The following is a 24,659-nucleotide window of genomic DNA, read 5'->3' on the forward strand; positions in this document are numbered from 1 at the left end:
TCTGGGCTTGAACGTATTTTCTCTAGGGGCAGATTTCACACCTCTGAGCATAAGTAATCACCTATAAAAGGATGACCACAGGGGCATGGAACTATACAGATGATGGATGGAAGTATCCAGCTAGGACCCAATGGAAACGAGTGTTAGTACCTTTTCACTTTCTCCTTGTAGAGTCAAAGACTAATAATCTGGAGCTGAAGAGATGGCTCCTTGGCTAAGAGCACTGGCTACTCTTCCAGAGGACCCGAGTTCAAGTCCCAACACTCATGTGGTGGCTTATCTGTGAATCTAGTCCAGGGGATCTAACATAACACCCTCTTCTTAGTTCTGTATGCACCAGGCACCTAGGTGATGCACAGATATACAGGCAGGGAAAACACTCATACATATTATAAATGAAATACAAAATTTAGAAAGAAGAATAAATTTTTACACACATTTTTTAAAAAAGATTTTATTTATTTATTTTCTATATATATGACGAGTACACTGTAGCTGTCTTCAGACACACCAGAAGGAGGCATCAGATCTCATTACAGATGGTTGTGAGCTCCATGTGGTTGCTGGAAATTGAACTCAGGACCTCTGGAAGAGCAGTCAGTGCTCTCACCTGCTGAGCCAGCTCTCCAGCCCTTTACCCATATTTTTAACAGGAAACTTCACTGCCTCCTGAACTTCCTTGATATTTTATATTTAATTTTTTTAGATACTTCTTCATTTTTTTTACAACATATCACACTTTCTTAAAACTGAGTGTGTGTGTAAGTGTGTATATATATATATATATATATATATATATATATATATATTCACCATAGTTACAACCATTTTATCTGAGGTATGCAGACTAGTACTAGAACATAAAAAATACTTGAATATATGTTTAAGATTTTTTTATTATATTTATTTGTTTATTTTGCTTGTATGTGCATGCTCAGTCCATGTGCAGAGGTCAGAGGACAACTTGAAGGCGTCAGCTCCTTCTTTCCATCAGGTGGGTCAAGTCATTGAGCTTGGTGGCAAGTGCCTTTACTTACTGAGGCATCTTACCACCACTAATTAAATTTTTACACGTGCGCACGTGCGTGTGTGTGTGTGTGTGTGTGTGTGTGTGTGTGTGTCTGTCTGTCTGTCTCTTTGAGATATATGTATCTTAGGGGTATGTGCATGTTAGTTCTGGTACCCAAGGAGGCCAGAGGTGTCAGATCCCCTGGAGCTGGAGTTATAAGTGATTTTCTGAGCTGTTGAAGTTGGTGCTGACAACTGAGCTCAGCTCCTCTGTACGAGCAGTATATGCTTTTAACTCATGAACCATTTCTTCAACTTCTGGCTTTAATTTTTTTCAAACATTACTTTGAAAACTTAGGGGTAGAATTAGGTTAAGTTTTTTTACCAACTTAAAGGAAAATTTTGAGAGCTGGGTCTGGTGGCACCTGTAATACCAGCCCTTGGGAGATGGAGGCAGGAGGATCATTAGTTTAAAGCCAGATTCTGCTACTCAGCAAGTTTGAGGCTGACCTGAGCTAAGTGAGACCCTCTCTCAAAAAAAGCAGCTGGGCATGGTGTCTCATGCCTATAATCCAGCACTTCGGAGACTGAGGCCTGAGGATTGTTGTGAGTTTGGAGGTAGCATGGTTTACATAGTAAGCTCAAAGAAAGAAAAGAAAAAAGAGGAGCTGTGGAGGGAAGGAAGGAAAATAGGCTTGGTGATGAAATTTTAGGTGGTACAAAAAGAAGATCACAGGTTATGGGAACTGTTAGTTTTACTGTATATAGTTACTGTCCAGTCTATGCCAGAAATACTGCATTCTAGTCTAGGTGCTTTAATTAAGATAGATATTCATGTGTATTCATAAGAGTGCCATCCAGATGGTAGGAGATGTGAAGAATGGCTTTGTAAGGCTCCATTAACAATATACATGAGATCTAAGAATAGTTCCCAGTATTTATATATTGAAAATACAGCAGTTACTCTTGCTTTGGCGATCCTGCTCCAGTTTTTTTAGCTCAGTAATAGAATAGACTTTTGTGATCTAATTCTAAAAACGGTCATTTTTATACTTTTTTAGCTTAATTTTATTTAAACATTTTAAGGGTTTATTTTTACTTTGATTCACGTGTGAATATGTGTGTGTAAATGCTGTGTGAGTATAGATGCCTTCTGTGGCCATAAGAGGGTACTGGATCATTGGGAGCTGGAGTTAAAGGATGTTCCTAGTGAATACGGGTGTAGGAACTGAACTTGGGTGCACTGTAAGAGTAGTATGTGCGCTAAACTCCTGAACTATCTCTTCAACTCTAGATTCTTAATTTTAAAATTAAAAGTTGTCTCCGTACCAGAAACCCACTGTCATGGACCATATCTTTATCTGAAGCAGTTATTCTGAGACCAGCCTGGCGATATATATTGATGGTGATGATGGTGATGATATACCAATGATATCCTCCTTTGAAGTGGAATCTTTCTGTGTTCCTAAGACTGCCCAGAACTCCTGAGGTTCAACCATATGCTCCTGCCCTAGCCTCTCAAGTATGTGGAATTACAAGTGCACACCACAGTCATGCTGAGTGAGGCAATCCAGACCCAGAAAAACACGAATTGCATGGTTTTTTTCTCTTTAGATATGTGTGTTTCATTTAAATGGAGGGGTTAGGTAGCTATTAACTGAGCAGGGCACTCTGAGGGAAAGAAGGGGTGTTTTAGGGAAGAAGAAATATAATATAATGCTATAAAGGGATAAAGAGGAAATAAGAACAGGAGGATTAATTGGGTTGGGGGAATGGGAGGACAGGGTGAAGGAGGGACTCTAAAGAGGGACAACTAACTTTAACTGCCTCTTGAAAAGCTATCTGGAAACCTACTACAGTAGAAGCTTCCTAAAATGTAAACATATATAAAAGGAGTTTAAGTAGCATTACCATATAATGAGGGGAACAATAGCCTGACTATACACTGTATGCCACTAAATAAAACCCCTAACACCAAGAATGGATTACATCTTTTTGATTTGTTGACCAGTGGGATTCCATAACACCCCCTAACATTACAAGCTATTGGCAATGCAGTGTTATCTGACACTGCATTACAAGTTGACAGTAAGAGACTATTGCTGATTACACCCATTCACAAGGCATGGGACCAGGAGAAATCTAGCCGGTACTCAACTGGAAGTGTCATCATTATTAGCTAGTGTTCATAGTGTTGATAGTGCTGGCAATATCAGAGGAGAAAACTAATGATGAATTTCACCTGGCAGTGAATGCTCTGAGCTATAATAATGATATGTTGCAAGATTTGTCCATAGATGCAGTAGTGGCACAGATGTCACGAGAGCAGCCTACCAGTTTTGGGTGGATTTAAGGCCCGGTCTATAAGATGGAATCCATACCTGGTAATGACTAGATAAGTCATGGGCCCTAGGGGAAAACCTGTTCCTGTTATTCTGCTAAATGATCATAGCAATAATTAAATTATTCCTAATTACATATTGCTATATCCATAGATTGGTACAAGTGTGAGGAGTTGTCTTGGGTTATGAGAAAGTAAATCACTCTGAAGTAATATTGCTTTATATATGCAATTTGTTACTTTAGGGTTTATTTTTAGTTATATGTATGTGGGGGAATATGTGCAGATGTGTGCAGGTGCCTGGCCATATTGACACTCACTATATAGACTAAGCTGACTTAGAGCTAATGTTTCCGCTGCCAAGTACAGGGATTGCAGATGTGTGCCACCATGCCTGGCTCTGCCTCACACACTCTGTCTCCGTGTGTGTGTGAGAGAGAGACAGGTCTCAATATACATCCTTGATTGGCTTAGCATTCTATGTAGACTGGTGTGTGTGTGTGTGTGTGTGTGTGTGTGTGTGTGTGTGTGTGTGAGAGAGAGAGAGAGAGAGAGAGAGAGAGAGAGAGAGATACAGGTCTCAATATACATCCTTGATTGGCCTAGCATTCTATGTAGACTGGCGTCAAAATCACAGAGCTCTGCCTACCTCTATTTCCAGAGTGCTGTTATTTTTTTAAAAAAATATTTATTTATTTAATGTATGCGAGTACACTGTCGCTGTCTTCAAACACACCAGAAGAGGGCATCAGATCCCATTATAGATAGTTGTGAGTCACCATGTGGTTGCTGGGAATTGAACTCAGGACCTTCGGAAGAGCAGTCAGTGCTCTTAACCTCTGAGCCATCTCTCTAGCCCCAGTGCTGTTATTTTTAAAGTATGTGCTACCATGGCTGACATAACTGCTTATGTTTTATCGTTAAAGAATGTTTTTTGACCTAGGGTTGTGCTGTGCAGGTCAGGTCAGCTTGCACCTTGATTGAGTCTTGGCTGGCCTTGTGCTTGCCATCTGCCTGCTTCACTTCTCCTGTAGTGAGTAACACCGAACTTTATGTAGAAACTTTTATTTTATTATTTTTAATTTTATGTGTGTATGCCACATGGATGCATGTGCCTGCAGAAGCAGAGAGGAGGTTGGATACTCTACAGCTTGAGTTACAAGTGGTTGTAAGCCATTGGACTCGCTTTGTAGACCAGGCTGGCCTTGAACTCAGAAATTCAGCTGCCTCTGCCTCCCAAGTGCTGGGATTAAAGGTGTGCACCACCACGCCCTGCAGATGTGTAATATTTATACATGGTATAGAATTCAAAAGATTTAATAGGGTACATGATAAAATGTCATGAAGCCATTCCTATTTATCAAGGTCTTTGGGACACAACCATTACTACCAATTCTGTGTGTCTTTTTCTAGAGACATTTTAGGTATATGTACAACATGATTTAATCTTACTTTATTTTATAGCTAAAGTGGCACCAGGCTTTAAACATAGCTTGTTTCTTTTACTTATTTTGATATAGTGTCTCTCTATATTCTGAGTCGGCTCTAACTCATATTCTTGTCTCTTTTTTGGTTTTTCGAGTCAGGGTTTCTCTGTATAGTCCTGGCTGTCCTGAAACTCACTCTGTAGACCAGGCTGGCCTCGAACTCAGAAATCCACCTGCCTCTGCCTCCCGAGTTCTGGGATTAACGGCGTGTGCCACCCCACCCCCCACCCCCTGGCTCATATTCTTGTCTTACTCCAGCGTTTTACTCCACTGTAATTTAGCAATGTGCTACCATGCCCAGGTGTCTTTAAAACTTTAAAAGGTTTATTCTCTCTCTCTCTCTCTCTCTCTCTCTCTCTCTCTCTCTCTCTCTCTCTCTCTCTCTGTGTGTTTGTATGTACATACCGTTGTACGCAAGTCGAGGTCAGAGAATAAGCTGTGGGAGTAGGCTCTCTACTAACAGGTGGACCCAGGGACCAAACTTAGGTTTTCAGGTTTGGTGGCAAGTGCCCTTAGGTACTGAACCAGTTCTCTGTGCCCCTTTTAATTTTTTTAGTAGTCTCACTGGCCTTGAACTTGTTCCATAGGCAAAGATGACTTCAACTTCTGATCTTCTGTCCCCTTCCTCCTGGGGGCTAGATTGTAGGTACAGGACACCACACCTGATTTAGGCTATACAGGACTTCTTGCATGGTAGCCAAGCACTTTATATTAACACCCCCCATAGTTTTGGGATGAAAATCACCCATAGTTCTATAAAGTAAGTTAAAATAATCAATGATCTAAAGATGGTTATCAACGTTAAGAAAGGACATGTTTATAAACAGTTTATTAGCAGGTACAATGGAGCTTTGTAGTTAGGTGGGCAGTTTTGTTTGTAAATGATCTAAAGAAATTTTTTATTTTTTTTTAACTGACCTGTATAAATTCAAATTTTCTGATTATTCCAGACTTCATAGTACCCACCAGAATATCTGCTTCCTGTTACTAAAGAATGAATTGAAATAAATCACAAAATTAAATCATAAATAAAAAAATCATAGAAAAGAGACTGTAAGCACTTTTCGCAATCATGAAGTTTTAGACTCTTCTAATTTTCTCAGCCTTAACTTCTGAACTGTTCTTAGTCTCCCATGTTTTCCTTCTTCCTAAATTCTGTTTTTTAAGTAAGTAACATCATTGCAAAGAAACATTGAAGTTATCTTTATATTTGGTTAGAAAGCTAACACTGTTTTTTGTTTTGTTTTGGTTTTTCTGAGACATTATCTTGGTGTATAGTCCAAGTTTGCCCTGGACATACTAGATAGCTCAGGCTGACCTCGTATTCTTAGTAGTCCTGCTTTGGCCTCCTGAGTGCTGAGATAACTGTAGTGTGACTTGCAGCTAGTGATATTTTTAATGAAAATTTTCTTTTTTATATATGAAAATACATTTGTTATTTTTCAATCTGTTGTTAACATTGACCTTTAATCTTTGATTTCTAAAACTAAGGTTTTTTTTTTAATTAATTAATTAATTAATTATATGTAATTACACTGTAGCTGTCTTCAGACACTCCAGAAGAGGGAGTCAGATCTCCTTACAGATGGTTGTGAGCCACCATGTGGTTGCTGGGATTTGAACTCAGGACCTTCAGAAGATCAGTCGGGTGCTCTTACACATTGAGCCATCTCACCAGCCGGGGTTTTTTGTTTGTTTGTTTGTTTGTTTGATTGATTGATTGATTGATTGATTGATTTTGGCTCATCAATACAGGGTTTTTTTGTGTAGCCCTGGATGTCCTAGATCTCGCACTGAGATTTCGCGCTGAGACCAGGCTGGCCTCAAACAGAGATTCTTCTGCCTCTGTCTCCTGAGTACTGGGGTTAAATGTTGTGCTACCGTACTCAACTCTAAAATCAATTTTATATTTAAACTTTTTTCTTTTATTTATATTTTGTGTTTAAGGGTTTTTGCCCAAAGAGACTATAAGATGGCATCAGATCTCTTGGGACTGGAGTTAGAGAGGGTGTGAGCTGCCATGTGTGTGTTGTGAATTGAACCCCATGTCTTCTGAAAGAGCAGCCAGTGAGCCAGTGGTTTTGTTTTTGTTTTGTTATTGTACTTTTTTTTTTTCAGAATATGAAAATTTATTGCTGTTTCCATTGTCAAATTTTTGTGATCTTGGCCTTTCTTTCTTGCCTTTGTATAGAGCCAAAAGAGACACATTGGCTACTTAACCACATTAAAGCAGGCTCCAGGAGTATCACCTACAGCATGACCTTTTCCACCAAACTCAGCAACCAGAACTTCATCATTTTCCTCAATGAAGTTCAGGCAGCCATCATTGGGCACGCACGGACGCTGTGATCTTCTTGCTGTTCTTAATGAGCTGCACCCTGGCACACTTCCTGATGGATAGCAGAATTTGGCTGTTTGGCCTCAACCGCTACTTTTTCCAGCACAATTCCCTTTGCATGAGAGGCACCCCCAAACGGATTGGTCTTCAAGCTGTGCCCAAGTGGGCTTTCTTGTATTGTTTATCATGCCACTTCTGGTCCCGTTGGTGACTGCGGTGCTTCTGGGCAGTTCGGAGACCATGGCACTTTATCCATCTTGCCGGTGCCACAGGCCCAAGAGAAAGTGTTGTTTTTAGCAGGGTCTTTCTGTGTGGCTTTGGCTGTCCTAGAACTCACTATATATATTTTTCTGCCTACCATACCCAGCTGCAGCCAGTGTTTCTGGTATTTATTTATTTATTTAGGTTTTTCAAGATTGGGTTGCTCTGGCAGTCCTGGAACTCATTCTGTAGACCAGGCTAGCTTTAGACTCCGAGATCAACCTGCCTATGCTTCCTGAGGGCTGGGATCAAAAGGCATGTGCCAGCACTGCCAGCCTTGTGGACATTGTTCTAAATACGGGGCCATCTCTCTAGTCCCTATTCGCTTATGTTAAAAAAAATTATTTGTGTCACTTAGTCCGGTTATTGAATATGAGTAAAATTTTATTTCTCAAAGGAAAAGCCCAAGAAACACAGAATTTCATGTTGTGACTTCAAAAGAGCTGTCATTTATTAATGGGAATACCGACATTGACACCACCCTATTTCAATGTAATATACCCTAATGTTGTCTCTTTGTGAGTTCTTTGCTAAGTAGGTGTTTCCAGCAATTGTTGTCTGGGAAGCCTTCCTACTTGGAAGAATTTACTTTTACAAAATAGTAGGATCAAAAAGCCAGAACCCTGTTAAAAAACAGAAACCTTGGGCTGGAGAGATGGTTCAGTGATTAAGAGCACTGACTGTTGTTTTCAAAGGTCCTGAGTTCAAATCTCATTGTTTAAGAGCACTGACTATTCTTCAAAGGTCCTGAGTTCAAAATATGGTAGTGCACAACCATCCGTAATGAGATCTGACGCCCTCTTCTGGGGTGTCTGAAGACAGCTACAGTGTACTTACATATAATAAATAAATCAATCTTTAAAAAAACCAACCAAACAAAACCAGAAATCTTTAGAGAAGTTGGAAACACAACTTAGAAGAAGCATTTTTTTTTTCAGTGACACTTTTTGCATTTCACGTTCATTTAAGTAGCATTAATTAAACATACTTGGTGTCATTCCCCTGGCCCCAACCCCAGTGGGAACTGAAGTTAAGGCCTTCAGCATGTAAAGCAAGCACTCTATCATTATAGAGTTTTAATCCCTTTATCCTTCCCTACTGTCATAGGGTTTCATTGCTGTGAAGAGACACCATGACCATGGGAACTCTTATAGAGGACAACATTTAATTGGGGCTGGCTTACAGTTTCATAGACTTAGACCATTATCACCATGGTGGGAAGCATGACAACCTCCAGGCAGACATGGTGCTGGAGAAGGAGCTGAGAGTTCTGCATCTTGATCCAAAGGCAGCAAGGAGGAGACTGTGTTCCACACTGGGCAGAGCTTTCATATAGGAGACCTCAAAGCCTGCCCCAACAGTGACACACTTCCTCCAACAAGACTGCACCTACTGCAACAAGACCATACCTCCTAATAGTGCCACTCCCCATTGGCCAAGCATTCAAACACCTGAATCTATGGGGGCCATACATACCTATTCAAACTGCCACACCTACCCTTTTAAAAACAGAAATTTCCCCATCTAACCCAGAGTGGCCTTGAATTTGAGATCCTCTTGCCACAGCCTCCTGAGTGTTAGGATTATAAGTGTGTGCCACTATACCTGAGTTGCATATGTTTAAAAAGATCACCTCAGAGTTATATGTAGTAGCATATAATTATAGTCTGAGCTATTCAAGATGTTGAGATGACCTTCATTTGAACTTGGTTGTTGAGGCTAGACTGGGCAACAAACCCTTGTCTTGCCCTTTCTTCTCTTTGCCAACTTCCCCCACAGAAAAACAAAAAACAAAAAACAAAACAAAACAAAACAAAAAAAAACCCTACAGAAAAATCAAACAAGCAAATAAACAACAAATGGGCATGATGGGGTATGATGGATGTGTCAGTAATGGATTAGAAAAGAGTAATTACATCTTCCAAATATGTATATATCTATATATAGATATATCTTGTAATAATAAAACTTTTAAGAATAAAATTTCTGAAGTGATTAAAATACCATAATTTTCAACTGGAAATCTTATAGTTTCCAGCTGAAACTGAGACTGGAGGATCATGTGAGGCTAAGCATTGAGACCAGCCTGGGCAACACAACACACCCTTAAGCATAGTTATGAGTTAAAGTAGGAAAATTGCCACAAATTCCATTCTAGAAATACTTACTTAATATTTAGTTTAAATATTGACTATAAGACCTGTAAAGTATTTATGTTGTACTACCTAAGAAAATTTCAGTTCTTGCTAAATGTGTGGTTGATACACGGTAATATCAATGACGTGTCCCCTAAGTTCTCATTATGAGGATGGAGTAATATTTTTCTGCAAGTGAATTTAGTTAAAGTCTATTATTTTATTAGATATTTTCTTTATTTACATTTCAAATTTTATCCGCTTTCCTCGTTTCCCCTCCAAAAACTCCCCATCCCATTTCCTCTCCCCCTGCTCATTAACCCACTCATTCCAGCTTCCCTGTCCTGGCATTCCCCTACACTGGGGCATCGAGCCTTCACGGGACCAAGGGCCTCTCCTCTCATTGATGTCCTACAAGGCCATCCTCTGCTACATATGCAGCTGAAGCCTTGAGTCCCTCCTGTGTACTATTTGGTTGGTGGTTTAGTCCCTGGGAGCACTGGGGGGTACCCATTGGTCCATATTGTTCCTCCTATGGGGCTGCAAATCCCTTCAGCTCCTTGGGTACTTTCTCTAGCTCCTTCATTGGGAGCCCTGTGCTCAGTCCAGAGTGTGAGCATCCACTTCTATTTGTCAGGCACTGGTAGAGCCTCTCAGAGGACAGCTATATCAGGCTCCTGTCAGCAAGCACTGTTGGCAAAAGTATTATATGAGCCGGGCGTGGTGGCGCACGCCTTTAATCCCAGTCCTGGGGGCGGGGGGGGGGGCAAAGGCAGGCGGATTTCTGAGTTCGAGGCTAGCCTGGTCTACAAAGTGAGCTCCAGGACAGCCAGGGCTATACAGAGAAACCCTGTCTCGAAAAACAAAACAAAACAAAAAAACAAAAATAAAGTATTATATGACGATTTGGGGGCTGTCTAAATTGCTAATCCATGTGTTTGGGAGAATCTCAGGGAGATAATTCTGAAATATGGCCAGAATTTAGTAAGTAGAGCTCTCACTAACTTTATTTTATAATTGTGGACAAAGTGGAGAATGTAGCAAAGGGAGTGTGAGGAACTGAACAGTTGGCCTGTTGTGAGAAAGGTTTGTGCTTATTTGTCAACTGTGGCAGGCATTACAGTACGGTGGGAATAGACATATTATTCTTTAAAGGGTTTTAAACATTACATTTGTGTTTGAGTGTTTGTATGCCTGTGCACACCTACACCACTTGCAGGTCAGAGGACAACCTGCAGGAGTTGGTTCTCTCCTCTGATCATGTGGGTCCTGGGGATCAGACTCAGGTCTTCAGGTTCAGCAGCAGGCATCTTAACCTGCTGAACCATCTCACCTGCCCCAATTATTTTACTCTTCTATCACTAAGTAAGTATTTGAGTTGAGTGGCTAGAGAGATGGTTCCGCAGTTAAGAACACTGGATACTCTTGTGGGGACTTCTAGGGGCCCCACTTGGGGTTCAATGATAAAGACACGGATACCTGTATAATATAAGGCTATTAGCTTGTTTGCTTGCTGGGGGGTACCCTCAGCTACCCATCTAGACTCAATCTGACTCTCCTGCCCTGCTCCTGTTCTGCTTCTCTCCTGCCCCACCTCCAGCAGCCTGCTCTTTATTTATCAAAAGCCACACTCTATTCTCATACAAAAATGCTATTAGCATGGGGGAGTGGGGGGGAGTTTCCACAGCATACTCATTTTGAACCAATCAGCAGCCAGACTACACCCATTCATATCTTAGTGTTGCCTTTTGGCCAAATTGAAGGCAGTGTATTCCCCCATGGCAGCTTGCTTTTTAACCGGACAATCTCAGAGAATCCTCTTTTTTGGGCAGATGAGAAAGCAACATATATAAAGCAGGTCTTGTGGGCTATAGCAAATACAATATCATATATTCTGCCAGCACCTGACTCTGCAGGTACAGCAATTAACAATTGAGAATACAGGGACACATCTTCATAGCCAGCTGATATAGTATGTATGGTGGTAGGTTATCTCAACAGGCTGTTTTCCCAGAAGACCTGGGTTTGATTCCCAACATCCACATGGTAGCTCACAACCATCTGTAACTCTAGTCCAAGGAATCGCATGTCCTCTTCTGGAGTCCTCAGGTACTGCATGCATATGGTGTACAGACATATAAGCAAGTTAAAACACCCATACACATGAATAAATTAGCCTGGTATAGTGGTGCATGCCATTAATCTCAGCACTTAGGAGGTAGAGGCAGTGGATAGAGGCCAATCTGGTCCATATAGGGGGTTGTAGGTTAGCCAAGGGCTACGTAGTGAGACTATGTTTCAAAAAAATTGTTTCTTAACTGAATAATTTTCTTAACACATTCCATGCTAGCTTCTTTGCATAAGAGACAATATGCTATTTGCTGATGAGAACATTCTAGTTGGCTGTACATTTGTATTCCTTTTTATGAAGAAATAAATTGTCAAAGCAGATTGAAAGGAACAAAATTAGTTATCTACAAACATGTGCTTATGTTTCTGTGAGCTTGGTTATAAGGCTTGGTCCCATGAGAAAGACCACGCCTCCTCATTGTCATGTTAACCATCAGGTAACATTTCCTTGCAGCCAGTCCATTAGTGTACTTTTTTTGCATTGCTCTGAGGAATTCTGTATATGTGTCTATATGTGAGTCTTTGCATGCCATGGAGTACACAAGTTAGAGGACAACTTGCCAGGAGTCGGTTTCCCCTTGGACTGTGTGGGTCCTAGACCTTGAACTCAGGTTGTCAGGCTTAATAGCAAGTGTGTTTGATGCTGGCCATATTGCCAGCCCCACTATAAGTTTTTCTTTAATAGAAGGGCTTTGTTTCTATCATTCCAGAGATGTTCCATATCATCCTTATAATCTAGCTGGGTAACTGCAGTCTCCCTCTCACATGCTGCAGGGTTCCCTTTCAGACACAGATGCCATCCAAATCTTCCTGCTGTCCTTGTTCTTAACTGTTGTGCCTTGCTGAATCGAAGCCATGAAACAAGTTCAGTATCATTTTCTTCAAGGATTAACTCACCCACCTGGACTTGAGAAACCGAACCAGCAGCATCTGAACTCATCCAAACCTTGAGGATGTAGTTTTCATCCAAGAAAGTTCAGATTTCAGCCAGAGGCCCATTCTCACACCACAACTAGAAACAGGTTTTTCCAGTAAATAACACACTCTCAGTGTTCACCTTGTGAACCTACAACAAGCCTTCATTTTCACAGTAAATGCAGCAAAGAGAGACCCACCTTCATCTCTGTTCTTGTGATCTGTCAGGGGCCCGAGTGTTTCCTATGAGTATTAACATTTGAAAAATACAATTGCACATGACTCATACAAAATGAGAGCACTGATCTAATGAGTTTTTAAGCTATAAATCTTTTTACTTTCATACTGTATATATTTAGTTGTATCATTACAGATGTATAGAAAAGCATTAGGAGGAATTTTATTTAACTATTTTCTATTGAAAACTATTTTTTTATATTCTGGTCATGGTTTCTCCTCCTCCAACTCCTCCTCCCCTCACCATCCATACAATTCCATACCTTCTTTCTCTCTCTTTTGAGAAAACAAACAGGCAAAATATAGATAAAACAATGAAAGAAAAAGTACAAGAAACAGACACACAAACAAAACCCATAAAACCACAAAATTGGAAACCATAATATACAAGCAAAAGACCAGTAAGATTTTAAAAAGTGCCCAAACAAAGCAATATGAGACAGAAATGTACAGGAATATCATTGAGTTTGTTTTGTGTTGGCATCTTCTGCTGGGCATGGACCTGCCGTTAAGTGTGGTTTATATACCCAATGAGACTCTGTTGGACAAAACACATTTTTCCTCTGCCAGTGGTTGTCAGTTGGTGATAGCTTCTTGGTTAGGGATGGGAGCTCTTGGATAGACCCTGTGCACGCTGCCTGTGCATCCATGTGCATGTCAGTACTTTTCTTTTTTGTTTGTTTGTTTATTATATGTAAGTACACTGTAGTTGTCTTCAGACACACCAGAAGAGGGCGTCAGATCTCATTACGGATGGTTGTGAGCCACCATGTGGTTGCTGGGATTTGAACTCAGGATCTTTGGAAGAGCAGTCAGTGCTCTTAACTGCTGAGCCATCTCACCAGCCCCCAGTACTGTTCTGTTATGGCTGGGGAAGACATTGTTTCTTTGGTGTCTTCCATCCCCTCTGGCTCTTTTCTGCTTCCTCTTCTGCATAGTTCACTGAGCCCTGAGGGAAGGGGAAGGATGATGAAATCATCATCTATGGCTGAGTGTTTTTATCTCTCTCACTCTCTGTACATGGTCCAGCTGTGGGTCTCTGTGTTAGTTCCTATCTACTGCAAGGGGAAGCTTCTCTGCTGATGTCAGAGGGAGACACTGATCTGCAGGTACAACAGAAGGTTGTTAGGAGTTATTTTGTTGCTATGTTCCTTTGGCAGGACAAGTATTTCATTCCAATCCAATCTCAATGGAAGGAATTTTAAAGTGTTGAACTATAATTGATATTACCACTAATACACTGATTACCTAGTTGTGTATTTCAGTTGAGCCTTATTTAACTCCAAACTGACTCACAAATGACCAACATTTGATCTACAGGCTACATGTTTTCAAGGATAGATATGAATTTAGCCCAGAACAAAATTATAAACTTACTTAGAATTATGAATTTTTTTTGGTAACCTCACTGGGGAAGGGGAGGTGTTCTTGAGATGGGTGTTGTAGGTGACAGCATTGTGGCACAGTGTCTGAGTCTTAGGCATGCCTGATACTGTCACTGCTAGATTATTCTGAGGTACTTCAGACCTCAAAATTTAATGTCACTACTCCAGTGTGTATTTCTCACAGATTAGTTCTTTTAAAACCATGAGCCATATTTTTAACACATTAAAGAATGACTCAGTTTTTTTTTTTTTCTTTTTTTTTTTGAGACAGGGTTTCTCTGTGTAGCCCTGGCTGCTGGCTGTCCTGGAGCTCACTTTGTAGTCCAGGCTGGCCTCGAACTCAGAAATCTGCCTCCCTCTGTCCCCCGAGTGCTGGGATTAAAGGCGTGCGCCACCACGCCCAGCAGAGTGACTCAGTTTTGATAGTTAATTTCACTGTGAAACAATGTGCTAAACATTCCCAAGCAACATTCTCATTTCTAGGCGATGAAACTTCCTCATAAAACTAGAGGACTAAGTTCTTCCTCGCTCCTATTTATTTAGGCTAGCAACATGACTGCTGAAGAAACGGTGAATGTGAAAGAGGTTGAGATCATTAAGCTGATTTTGGACTTCTTGAATTCAAAGAAGCTTCACATTAGTATGCTGGCGCTGGAGAAGGAAAGTGGAGTCATAAATGGCCTATTTTCAGATGATATGCTTTTCCTGAGGTATGGTAACATCATTACTATGAGGCTTACAAGGAGCTCTTCCTAAGAAGAATATGGTAATATGCATAATATCTCATGAAATACTATAAGTATAATTAAAATTTTTTCATAGTGGAATATTTGCAACGCACAGTAATATATGTACAGAATGTCTTTAGTAGAAACGTGTTACAGGGTTACAGCCTTAAGTATGGTGTCAGTTTAAAAAGTACGCAAGAAATCCAAGGCACTGGGAAGATAAAACATTTCTAAAATATACACAAGGAGTGTATAGAAGTGAATTCCATAAAATAGAGCATTTATTATAAAATATATTAATTATTAAAAGTAAAGAAAATTCACCACTACATAGAAACAATTGTGATTCTTGCATTTATATATATTGCATTTTTTATTTTAATTATATATATGTGTGTGTGTTTTGTATATGCCTGGTACCTGTGGAAGCCAGAAGAGGGTCCCAGATGCCCTGAAACTAGAGTTAGAGATGATTGTGAGCGGTCACGTGGGTGCTAGGGGTTGAATTCAGGTCCTCTGGGGGAACAGCCAGTGCTTTTAGCCATTGAACCATCTCTCCAGCTCCTTTTGTGTATATTTTAAAATAGCAAATTTTTTCCAGACATTGTAGTATATGCCTTTAATAACCAGCATTTGGATGGCAGAGGCAGGCAGAATTCCAGGCCAACCAGAACAACATATACAAAGTGGTTCTGTCACACATACACACACACATAAAAAAGTAATTTTGTTTCACAGGAATTCTCTGTGGTTACAAATACCTTAAAACTTTTCAATTTAGTCTCTTTCTTGTTTATTTGTCTGTTTGTTTTTTCAAGACTGGGTTTTGCTGTGTATCTCTGACTGTCCTGGAACTCACTCTGTAGACCAGGCTGGCCTCGAACTCAGAAATTCGCTTGCCTCTGCCTCCCAAGTGCTGGGATTAAAGGCGTGTGCCACCACTGCCCAGCGTATCCTTTCTCCATTTTCAAGATTAAAACATCTCTTTATAAAACTACTATGACATATATTGTGATTGGTTATTATTCTTTAAATTAAAATATTGGAAATCTTATGTTGATCCTTCTGCCCATCCATCCATTTTATAAATTTACTGTTATCATACACTCATAATTGAGAAATTGTTATTGTAAAAGAATACTACTAATGTTTGAAGAGTCAGAGACGATCATCTCATTATTTGCTTTTAATGTCTATTTTTGAATTGATGAGCATTCTAGATTTTTCTTTATCTAGGCAGCTAATCCTGGATGGCCAATGGGATGAAGTTCTTCAGTTCATTCAGCCTCTAGAATGTATGGAAAAATTTGACAAAAAAAGGTAGGATTTTATTTTAAAGTTTTACTGTTTTGTCATTGACAGAAACCTAGCAACAAAACAGAACAATCAATGCATGTAAAATGCAGCCTTCCTATGAAACAGTACCCATTGGATCCTGCTGTGTTAGAGCAGTCTAGTTACAGTTACAGTTCTTGGAAGTCTTTGCAAGTTCCATGAGCAGATCTACTCAGTCAGTAGTGTGTATGCAGACTTGTGCATATGAAGTAGTGAAGTGCATACTTCAGAGACATCTTTCTGCTGACTCTTGGCCTTTATTGTTCACTGAGCAGTCAATTGTAATTTGTGTCCTTATTCTCTTAGTGTAACCAATGTCCTTTCTCCATCCCTCCACTGGCTGCCTTTAAGTTTTATGCTTTATCATTGGTTTTTGGCAGTTTGATTATTGTCTTGGTTGAGTTTTCTTTGCTGTGAAGAGACATCATGACTGAGACAACTCTTATAAAGGACAACATTTGTGCTAGCTTACAGGTTCTGAGGTTCAGTCCATTATAATCATGGCAGGAAGCATGGCAGCATGCAGGCTAACGGGATGCTGGAGTTACTGAGAATTCTATATCTTCATCAAAAGGAAGCCTGGAGCAGACTGGCTCTTCTGCCCTAGGTGGAGCTTAAGCATCTGACCTCAAAGTCCACACCCACAGTGACACATTTACTCCAACAAGGCCCATACCTATGCTAGCAAGGACACACCTCCTACTAGTGTCACTCCCTATGGGCCAAGATTCAAACACATGAGTCTATGGGTCTATTCAAACCACTACAACTATGATATGCTTAAGTGTTTTTTAATTTCCTCACTTATTTGTTTGGGGGGGTAGCTATACGTTTACTCCTCCAATTTGAAATATCTTTGGCCATACATCTTCAAAAGTATACCTCTCAGTGTATTTTCCTTCTGGGATATCATATAAAATTGAATTTGTCCACAGCACTGAGGACTTCAGTTGTTTAGTTTTTTGTTTGTGGTTCTAGGGCTTGAACATAGGGGCTGGCGCGTGCTTATTAACAAACGCTCTTGAATAAGCCACATCTGCAAGCCCCTCCTCCCTTCTTTTCTCTTGAGACGGTCTCATTAGTCTCAGATTGGCCTCAAGCTTGATACTAGACCATGACCTTGAACTTCTGATCCTTCTACCTCCACCTCTGGGATACTTGGATGTATGTAGGTGTGTACCAGCAGACATAGTTAATAAAGTGTTGCTGTTTGTGCATGCTGAGGACACACTGCATCAGCTGAGCTTCCAATCCTAATACCCCCAACCTGAAAACTGTTCAGAGACAGTGTCGTGCTCTACAGAATTGACTGGACTTGGAATCTTCTATATTCCACATACTGAGATTACAATATTTGCCACCACACCTTAATCTTTTTTAAAGCACATTTCCTTTATGTTTGTATGGATTATTTTTTGTTGAATCTTCACTGAACTTTCTCTTAGCTACATAATAAGCATGAGATTTTAAATTTCAGATAGCATACATTTCAATTTCAATTTCTTATTAGGCACGATGGTATATACTAGTCATCCTGGTGTTTAGAAGGCAGAGGTAGGAAGATCATGAGTTTGAGTTTCCTGTGCTTAATAAAGAATTTCATATCAGCCTGTGCTATACATCGTGCCTAACTCAAAAGTTTTTGTCTTTTTAATTTTTCTCTGAGATATCTTTTCTTGCTGTTGTTGGGTTTTGTGTGTGTGTGTGTGTCCTGCTCCCAAGATAGGGTTTCTCTGTGTAGTCCTGACTGTCCTGGAACTCACTCTATATAGACCAGAAGGCTGGCCTTGAACTCAGAGATCTGCCTGCCTCTGCCTTCTGAGTGTTGGGAATAAAGGTGTGTGCCACCACTGCTCAGCCTCAGAGATATTTGTATCTGCTCATTTCCTGTGGTATTTTTCTGTAAGTTTTTGAACTTAAATAGTTGCTTATTTGCTAGTGTATTGTTTCTAAGTTTTTCTGGCGATACCAAGTTCAGATTTTAATAATCATCTTTTTTTCCTAACTTTAATTCACTTTTAAAAAGTACTCATTTTTATATAAAGTTTTCTTCTACCCCTATAGATTTCCTCCAGCCCAAATGCTAGGGACAGAAACCTGTGCGCTGCACATGCTAGGCAAGTACAGCCGTACAACTGAGCTGTATTCCTAGGTTGTAAATTTATCTTTGAGGCTATGCTGTCAGTCATCGTCCTTTGAAAGTGTTGGCTTTTTTTTTTTTTTTTTGGTTTTTCAAGACAGGGTTTCTCTGTATAGCCCTGGCTGTCCTGGAACTCACTTTGTAGACCAGGCTGGCTTTGAACTCAGAAATCCGCCTGCCTCTGCCTTCCAAGTGCTGGTATTAAAGGCGTGCACCACCACTGCCTGGCAAAAGTGTTGGCTTTTAAAACATTTATTTTTATTATTTTAAATTATGTCTATATGTGGATATGTCTGTGTGGGGGTATGTGCATGTGTTTGAGGCAGCCGTGAGCTGCCCTATGTGGTCCTGGGAGCTGAACTTGGGCCTTCTGCTAGAGCAGCAGGGTTGATTTTTATTTAAGCAAGTAGTTAACTTGTGTAGTCCAAAATACAAATTTTGCTTTTTCTCTGGTAGATTGTAGTGAAATTTCTTCTTTTTTTTTTTTCCTCCCCACCATTTTTCTGTTGTTTTCTCAGTGTCCCTTGGCATTTCTTTTTTGTCTTAACCATTTTGGGAATAGTTGTAAGTTCGGGCACTTGAATTTATACAGTGCATTTGAATGCATCCCTCATCTCTTACCATGGTTCCTTTTTTCTTTTTCCTTTGTTGTTTTGTTTTGTTTTGTTTCTTCACTCGTTTTCTGTCTGATCTAGCAGTATCAAACTAGGGTGGTAGAAACTTTTTTCCTAAAGATTTATTTTTATTTTCCATTATGCTCATGCATGTGTGTCTGTGTGGGCATATGTGCATATGAGGCCAGAAAAGGGTTGGATCTTCAGGTGTGGTAGCAAGCACCTTTATCTGTGGCCCAATTTGACCATTTTTAAAACAAAATGGCTGGCGTGGTGCTCTGGCCCAGTGATGGATGGACTGTGTGCCCGGCATGCGCAGAGCCCTGGGTTTGGTCTGCAGCCCTGCAGACTTGGGCTCCGGAAGCCTCTCTAGGCTGTGCCTTGTTCTCATTCTTGCCGTGTAGCTCAGGCTGGCTCATGGGTGCCCTTATGCAGCCTCCCGAGTCTGGATTTATAGATGTACGCTTCCATGCCTGGTAGCATTCAGTTTTTAATTGTTTTAATGTCTCCTCTTTGACAGGTTTCGTTATATTATCCTGAAGCAGAAGTTTCTAGAAGCTCTGTGTGTTAACAATGCAATGTCTGCAGAAGATGAGCCCCAGCATGTAAGATTTTTATTCCTGAAGGTTTGCGCCCTAGTCTTGTTTTCAGCTATTTTATTTACTAAATCAGAAGATTATTATCATGAGTTTTTCTTTTCTTTTTTTTAAAAAGATTTACTCATTTATTATATGTGAGTACACTGTAGCTGTCTTCAGACACTCCAGAAGAGGGCATCAGAGCTCATTACAGATGGTTGTGAGTCACCATGTGGTTGCTGGGATTTGAACTCAGGACCTCTGGAAGAGCAGTCAGTGCTCTTAATTGCTGAGCCATCTCTCCAGCCCTATTAGGGGTTTTTCAAGGGTTTGTGAGCTATGATGAGGCAAGATCTGTAGTTTTGCAGACATAGTACTTTTAATCTGTAATCTTTCTAAACCTATTCTCTGATTAAACCAAAGTGCTATGTGAATAACCCAGAGGTATATATTCTCCTTTAAGGTAAGTTAAACCAGGGCCTGTTAAACTTTTTCCTCTTTTGACTCTGTTTTATCCTAGAAAAATTTTTATGGCTCTGGATTTATTGGTATTCAAATAAAGGATTTACCATACTGTTTATTAGCAATGAAATCAAATTTACATGCTAATGAGATAGATATGTATATTTACCTAATATTTATGTATTTTCATTTATTTGTATATGTATATATGCAAGGTTTACGTCCCCCCTCGTGTGTGTGTGTGTGTGTGTGTGTGTGTGTGTACATGGATGGAGTCCAGTGTGTCCTTATAGGCTGTCCTCCTTAGTTACTATCTGCCTTGTTTCTTTGAGACAAGGTCTGGGAAGGATTGCTGATTTATTCATTTATTTATTTATTTATTTATTTTTAGCAAGGCTGGCAGCCAGCAAGCCCCAGTGATCCTGTGTCCACCTACTTAATGCTGGGGTTATAGGCATGCTTGGTTTTTACATGGGTGCTAGAATCTTGCTCTTCTCATAAGCAGAGCAAATGTTCCTAACATTTGAATCCTTTCTCTGGCCTCAGTCTCTATATATTTATTGGAATTAAAAAAAATAGTATGTGTGTATGATTTGTATATATGTGTTAGAGAGAGAGAGAGAATAAATGTATGCATGCTATACATATGGTATATGTATAGAGGTCAGAGGACATCTTGGGTGTCTCACTTTTTAGCTTGTTGAGACAAAGTTTCTGTGTTGTTTGTTTCTTTATATGCCACACTAGTTGGTCTGTGAGCTTCCTGAGATTCTCCTGTGGCCACTTCCCATCTTTCTATACCAGCCCTAGAATTATGAACATGTTGCAAACCTTTAGTGTGTTCTAGCTCTTCAGTGGGTTCTAGGGGTTCGAGCCCAGTTTATTGTATTGCACAGCAAGTACTTTACCTACTCAGTCATCTCTCATGTCACTCTCTTCTCTTTTAAAGAAAGGGTTTCTGAGTTTGGTTCCTAACATCTACATGATGGCTCATGACCATCTGTAACTCTGGTTCCAGGTAATTCAGCACCATCTTCGGCCTCCCAGGGCACTGGGTACACATAAGGTCACATATATGTATGCAGGCAAAGCACTCCTGTACATAAACGAAGGAAAAGGGGGGAAGAAAAGACAGGGTCCGTGTAGCCTGGGTTGGCTTTGAGCTGGCTTAGAACAGGATGATATTGAGCTTCTGTAACACCTGCCTGCCTCTGCCTCTGCCTCCTGATGCTTGCTCATTGTTATATAAAGGAGTAAATATTGGCTAAATATTTTATATTACAGGATATAGCAAATCTTTAGCTCAATGTTGGATCAAGTTTTAAATTTTTATCACTTATTTATTTTATGGGGGATCCATCACACACTTCATGGTAAAAGTACATGGAGGATGGCACAAAGCTTGCAGGAGTTGGTTCTCTCCTTCTGCCATCTAGGTCCCAGGGATCAAACTGAGGTCTTCAGAGTTGGTGGCAGGCAACTCTTTCTCTCAGCTGTCTTGCCAGCCCTTGGTCAATATTTTTATTTTGTAATCGTTAATGATGACAATACATTGCATAAATACATAATACAAAATGGCAGAAGTATGCTTAGAGTGATTTTAGAAATCATTGGAAATTTTGTTTTAATCTCAAAACAGAATTAATCAAAAGTTTTAAAATGAAACTCAAGCAAGTAACTCAAACATAAACGTTGAATTGAAATTTTTGAAGCAGAGTTGAGGTTTTTAAAATCTAAAATACATTTTAACCACCAAGAATTAAAACAGTGGTTTTCTACATTTATTTGTTTATTTGTGCGTTCTCTCTCTCTCTCTCTCTCTCTCTCTCACACACACACACACACACACACACACACATACACACACACGTGCCATTCACAAGTGTAGAGATCAGAGGACAATTTGAGTCAGTTCTTGCCTTCAGCACGTGGATCCTGGGAATTAAACTCAATATTGTCAGGTTTGGCAGCACATACCTTACCCACTGAGCTCCACCCACAACAGATGAATTATGGGGAATTCAGAGCATAGCAAAACCAACAGATAATATTTTTTTCCCATGATGAAGAAATTTTTACTAGATGATGTCACGAGTAGAAAAAACAGTGGAACAAGTTTTATTTAAAACTAAACTTGTTATTTTGAGTTTGTCACTAATTCATTCAGTCTGTATTTCCAGCTAGGCCCATATACTTAAATTCTATCAGCTCTGTCCAGACTTGTGACACTGGGACATGATATTGTCATCTACAGTGCTTACACTCAAGAACCACACGACTGAGTTGGAAGAAAAACACCTTAATGTTTACATTTTTGGATTGGGCCACATTCATAGCTAACCTGGGGCACATACTACTCCCAGGCCACAGGTTGTCATGCAGTCTGGGTTATCTGACAGTATTTAGTATACACATTGTTGTCAGTCATCTCAGCTAAGCTTCTTTCTGCTCTTTCTACTGTTTTTGTAATATAGATGCTCCCTGTTGTGAGCTTTGCATTTTATCCCTTTATCTCTTAGAATTTATTCTAAGAGAAGTTGAGACTAAGAAAATGGCTCTTTTGCATTTGAGCTAAACTAAATAATCGAGTTTTTAAAACAAACTATTGTCATCCTTCAGCTTTAACTTTCATTGATCTGTGCATGAACTCTAATCCCAGTATTCATAAGACAGGAAGAGCTTGAGTTCCAGAGCAGCCCGAGCTACAGAGAGACCCTGTATCTAACTATACTAACAAAATGAAAGTAAATTAAAGAACAAACATTTTCAAAGAATTTTAGTCTGAATTAGAATGCTTTTTTTTTTTTTTGGTAGGTAAAATTTAAATTTGGTAATTAGCTAATTTTTTCATTTTTAAGTTGTAAAAACATTACCAGTTAAAAATTATTACACTGTACAAATTATGTGTATGTTCTCTGGCACCAACATCTATCTTTTATGCTCTCAGCTTTCATGTTTCATTTTAAGGTGATCATTTGCCTTGCACCGCTTTATAGTCATCCTTTGTTTTTCAGTTGGAATTTACCATGCAAGAAGCGGTGCAGTGTCTGCATGCTCTGGAGGAGTACTGCCCTTCTAAAGACGACTACAGCAAGCTATGTCTGCTCCTCACCTTGCCTCGTTTGACCAATCACGCTGAATTTAAGGACTGGAATCCCAGCACTGCACGAGTTCACTGCTTTGAAGAGGTCTGTGTCATGGTTGCAGAGTTCATCCCTGCTGACAGGAAGCTAAGTGAGGCAGGTTTTAAAGCAAGTAACAATCGCTTATTCCAGCTCGTAATGAAGGGCCTACTCTATGAATGCTGCGTAGAATTTTGTCAGAGTAAAGCAACTGGTGAAGAAATTACAGAAAGCGAAGTCCTTCTTGGCATCGACCTGTTATGTGGCAACGGTTGTGATGACTTAGATCTAAGTTTATTGTCTTGGCTTCAGAATCTCCCTTCTTCAGTCTTTTCTTGTGCATTTGAACAGAAAATGCTTAATATTCATGTTGACAAACTTCTGAAGCCTACAAAAGCTGCATATGCTGACCTGTTGACTCCTCTTATCAGCAAACTGTCTCCCTACCCTTCATCTCCAATGAGAAGACCTCAGTCAGCTGATGCCTATATGACTCGCTCTCTCAATCCTGCTTTGGATGGCCTCACATGTGGGTTAACCAGTCATGATAAGAGGATCTCAGATCTTGGGAACAAAACTTCTCCAATGTCACACTCCTTTGCTAACTTCCACTATCCAGGGGTACAGAACCTCAGCAGAAGTCTCATGCTTGAGAATACAGAGTGTCATAGCATCTATGAAGAATCTCCTGAGCGGTAAGCATTTACTCCTAAAAATTAGGATGGCATCACTGCCAAGAAATCTGTAGCGTGTGCGTGCAAATGATCTTAGTGTTCAGCACTTTGTAGTTTTAAGAGTTTAAGTTTATTTTCAAAGTTAGCTTATAAAGTAATGGGTTTAATAGTGACGTACATTTTTATACATATGTGTTGTTATTACATTATTCTGATTTGTCTCCTTCACTGTGCTCCCCCATGCTCCTGTCAACTTCTGACTGTATCTCCTCCTTCCCTCAATGTTTTTATGCACATGTGTTCCATTTTCCTTTTTTCTTCCTTTCCTTAAGATACCTTTCTTCCCTGTCATAATCCCCTTTCTACTGTGATGACCTATACACACACCATAGACATAAATATAATTCTAAGTATAGGTCCTCCATAGGGAAATGTAGCGTTTGCCTTTCTGAGTTTGTCTTACTTCTTTTTTCGTCAAGACAAGGTTCCTCTGTATAGTCTTGGATGTTCTGGAGCTAACTCTGTAGACCAGGCTGACTTTGAACTCTCAAAGACCAACCTGCTTCTGCCTTCCAAGTGATAGGATTAAAGGCATGCACCACCACTGCCCAGCAAGTCTGGTTTATTTCATTTGACAATCATTTCTAGGAGTATCAATTTTCCTGTGGATGTCATGATTTCAATCCCATTGTATACTCTGACTTGCCAGGCAAGATGTGCCCACTGGTACACTAATGGCAAGACTATTTGGGGGACAAGCAACTGCTTT

At 40.0% G+C, this 24,659-nt stretch overlaps 1 protein-coding gene and 1 pseudogene across 6 annotated transcripts in view; one reads left to right on the plus strand and one right to left on the minus strand.

Annotated features, from left to right (window-relative positions):
• Wdr47 (WD repeat domain 47) overlaps positions 1-24,659 on the plus strand; it is a 53,827-nt gene that overhangs the window by 3,801 nt on the left and 25,367 nt on the right. For all 6 annotated transcript variants that reach the window (XM_021158957.1, XM_021158958.2, XM_029475342.1 and 3 more), the window contains exons 2-5: positions 14,781-14,947; positions 16,202-16,285; positions 19,575-19,659; positions 23,109-23,911. In XM_021158957.1, the coding sequence (XP_021014616.1) occupies positions 14,790-14,947; positions 16,202-16,285; positions 19,575-19,659; positions 23,109-23,911 (1,130 nt within the window). In that variant the 5' untranslated portion in view covers positions 14,781-14,789. The remainder of the gene's footprint in view (positions 1-14,780; positions 14,948-16,201; positions 16,286-19,574; positions 19,660-23,108; positions 23,912-24,659) is intronic.
• On the minus strand, positions 1,223-12,125 carry LOC115030607 (annotated as a pseudogene).

The sequence above is a fragment of the Mus caroli genome, chromosome 3, assembly GCF_900094665.2.
Source record: "Mus caroli chromosome 3, CAROLI_EIJ_v1.1, whole genome shotgun sequence".
In the NCBI taxonomy this organism is placed as follows: Eukaryota; Metazoa; Chordata; class Mammalia; order Rodentia; family Muridae; genus Mus; species Mus caroli.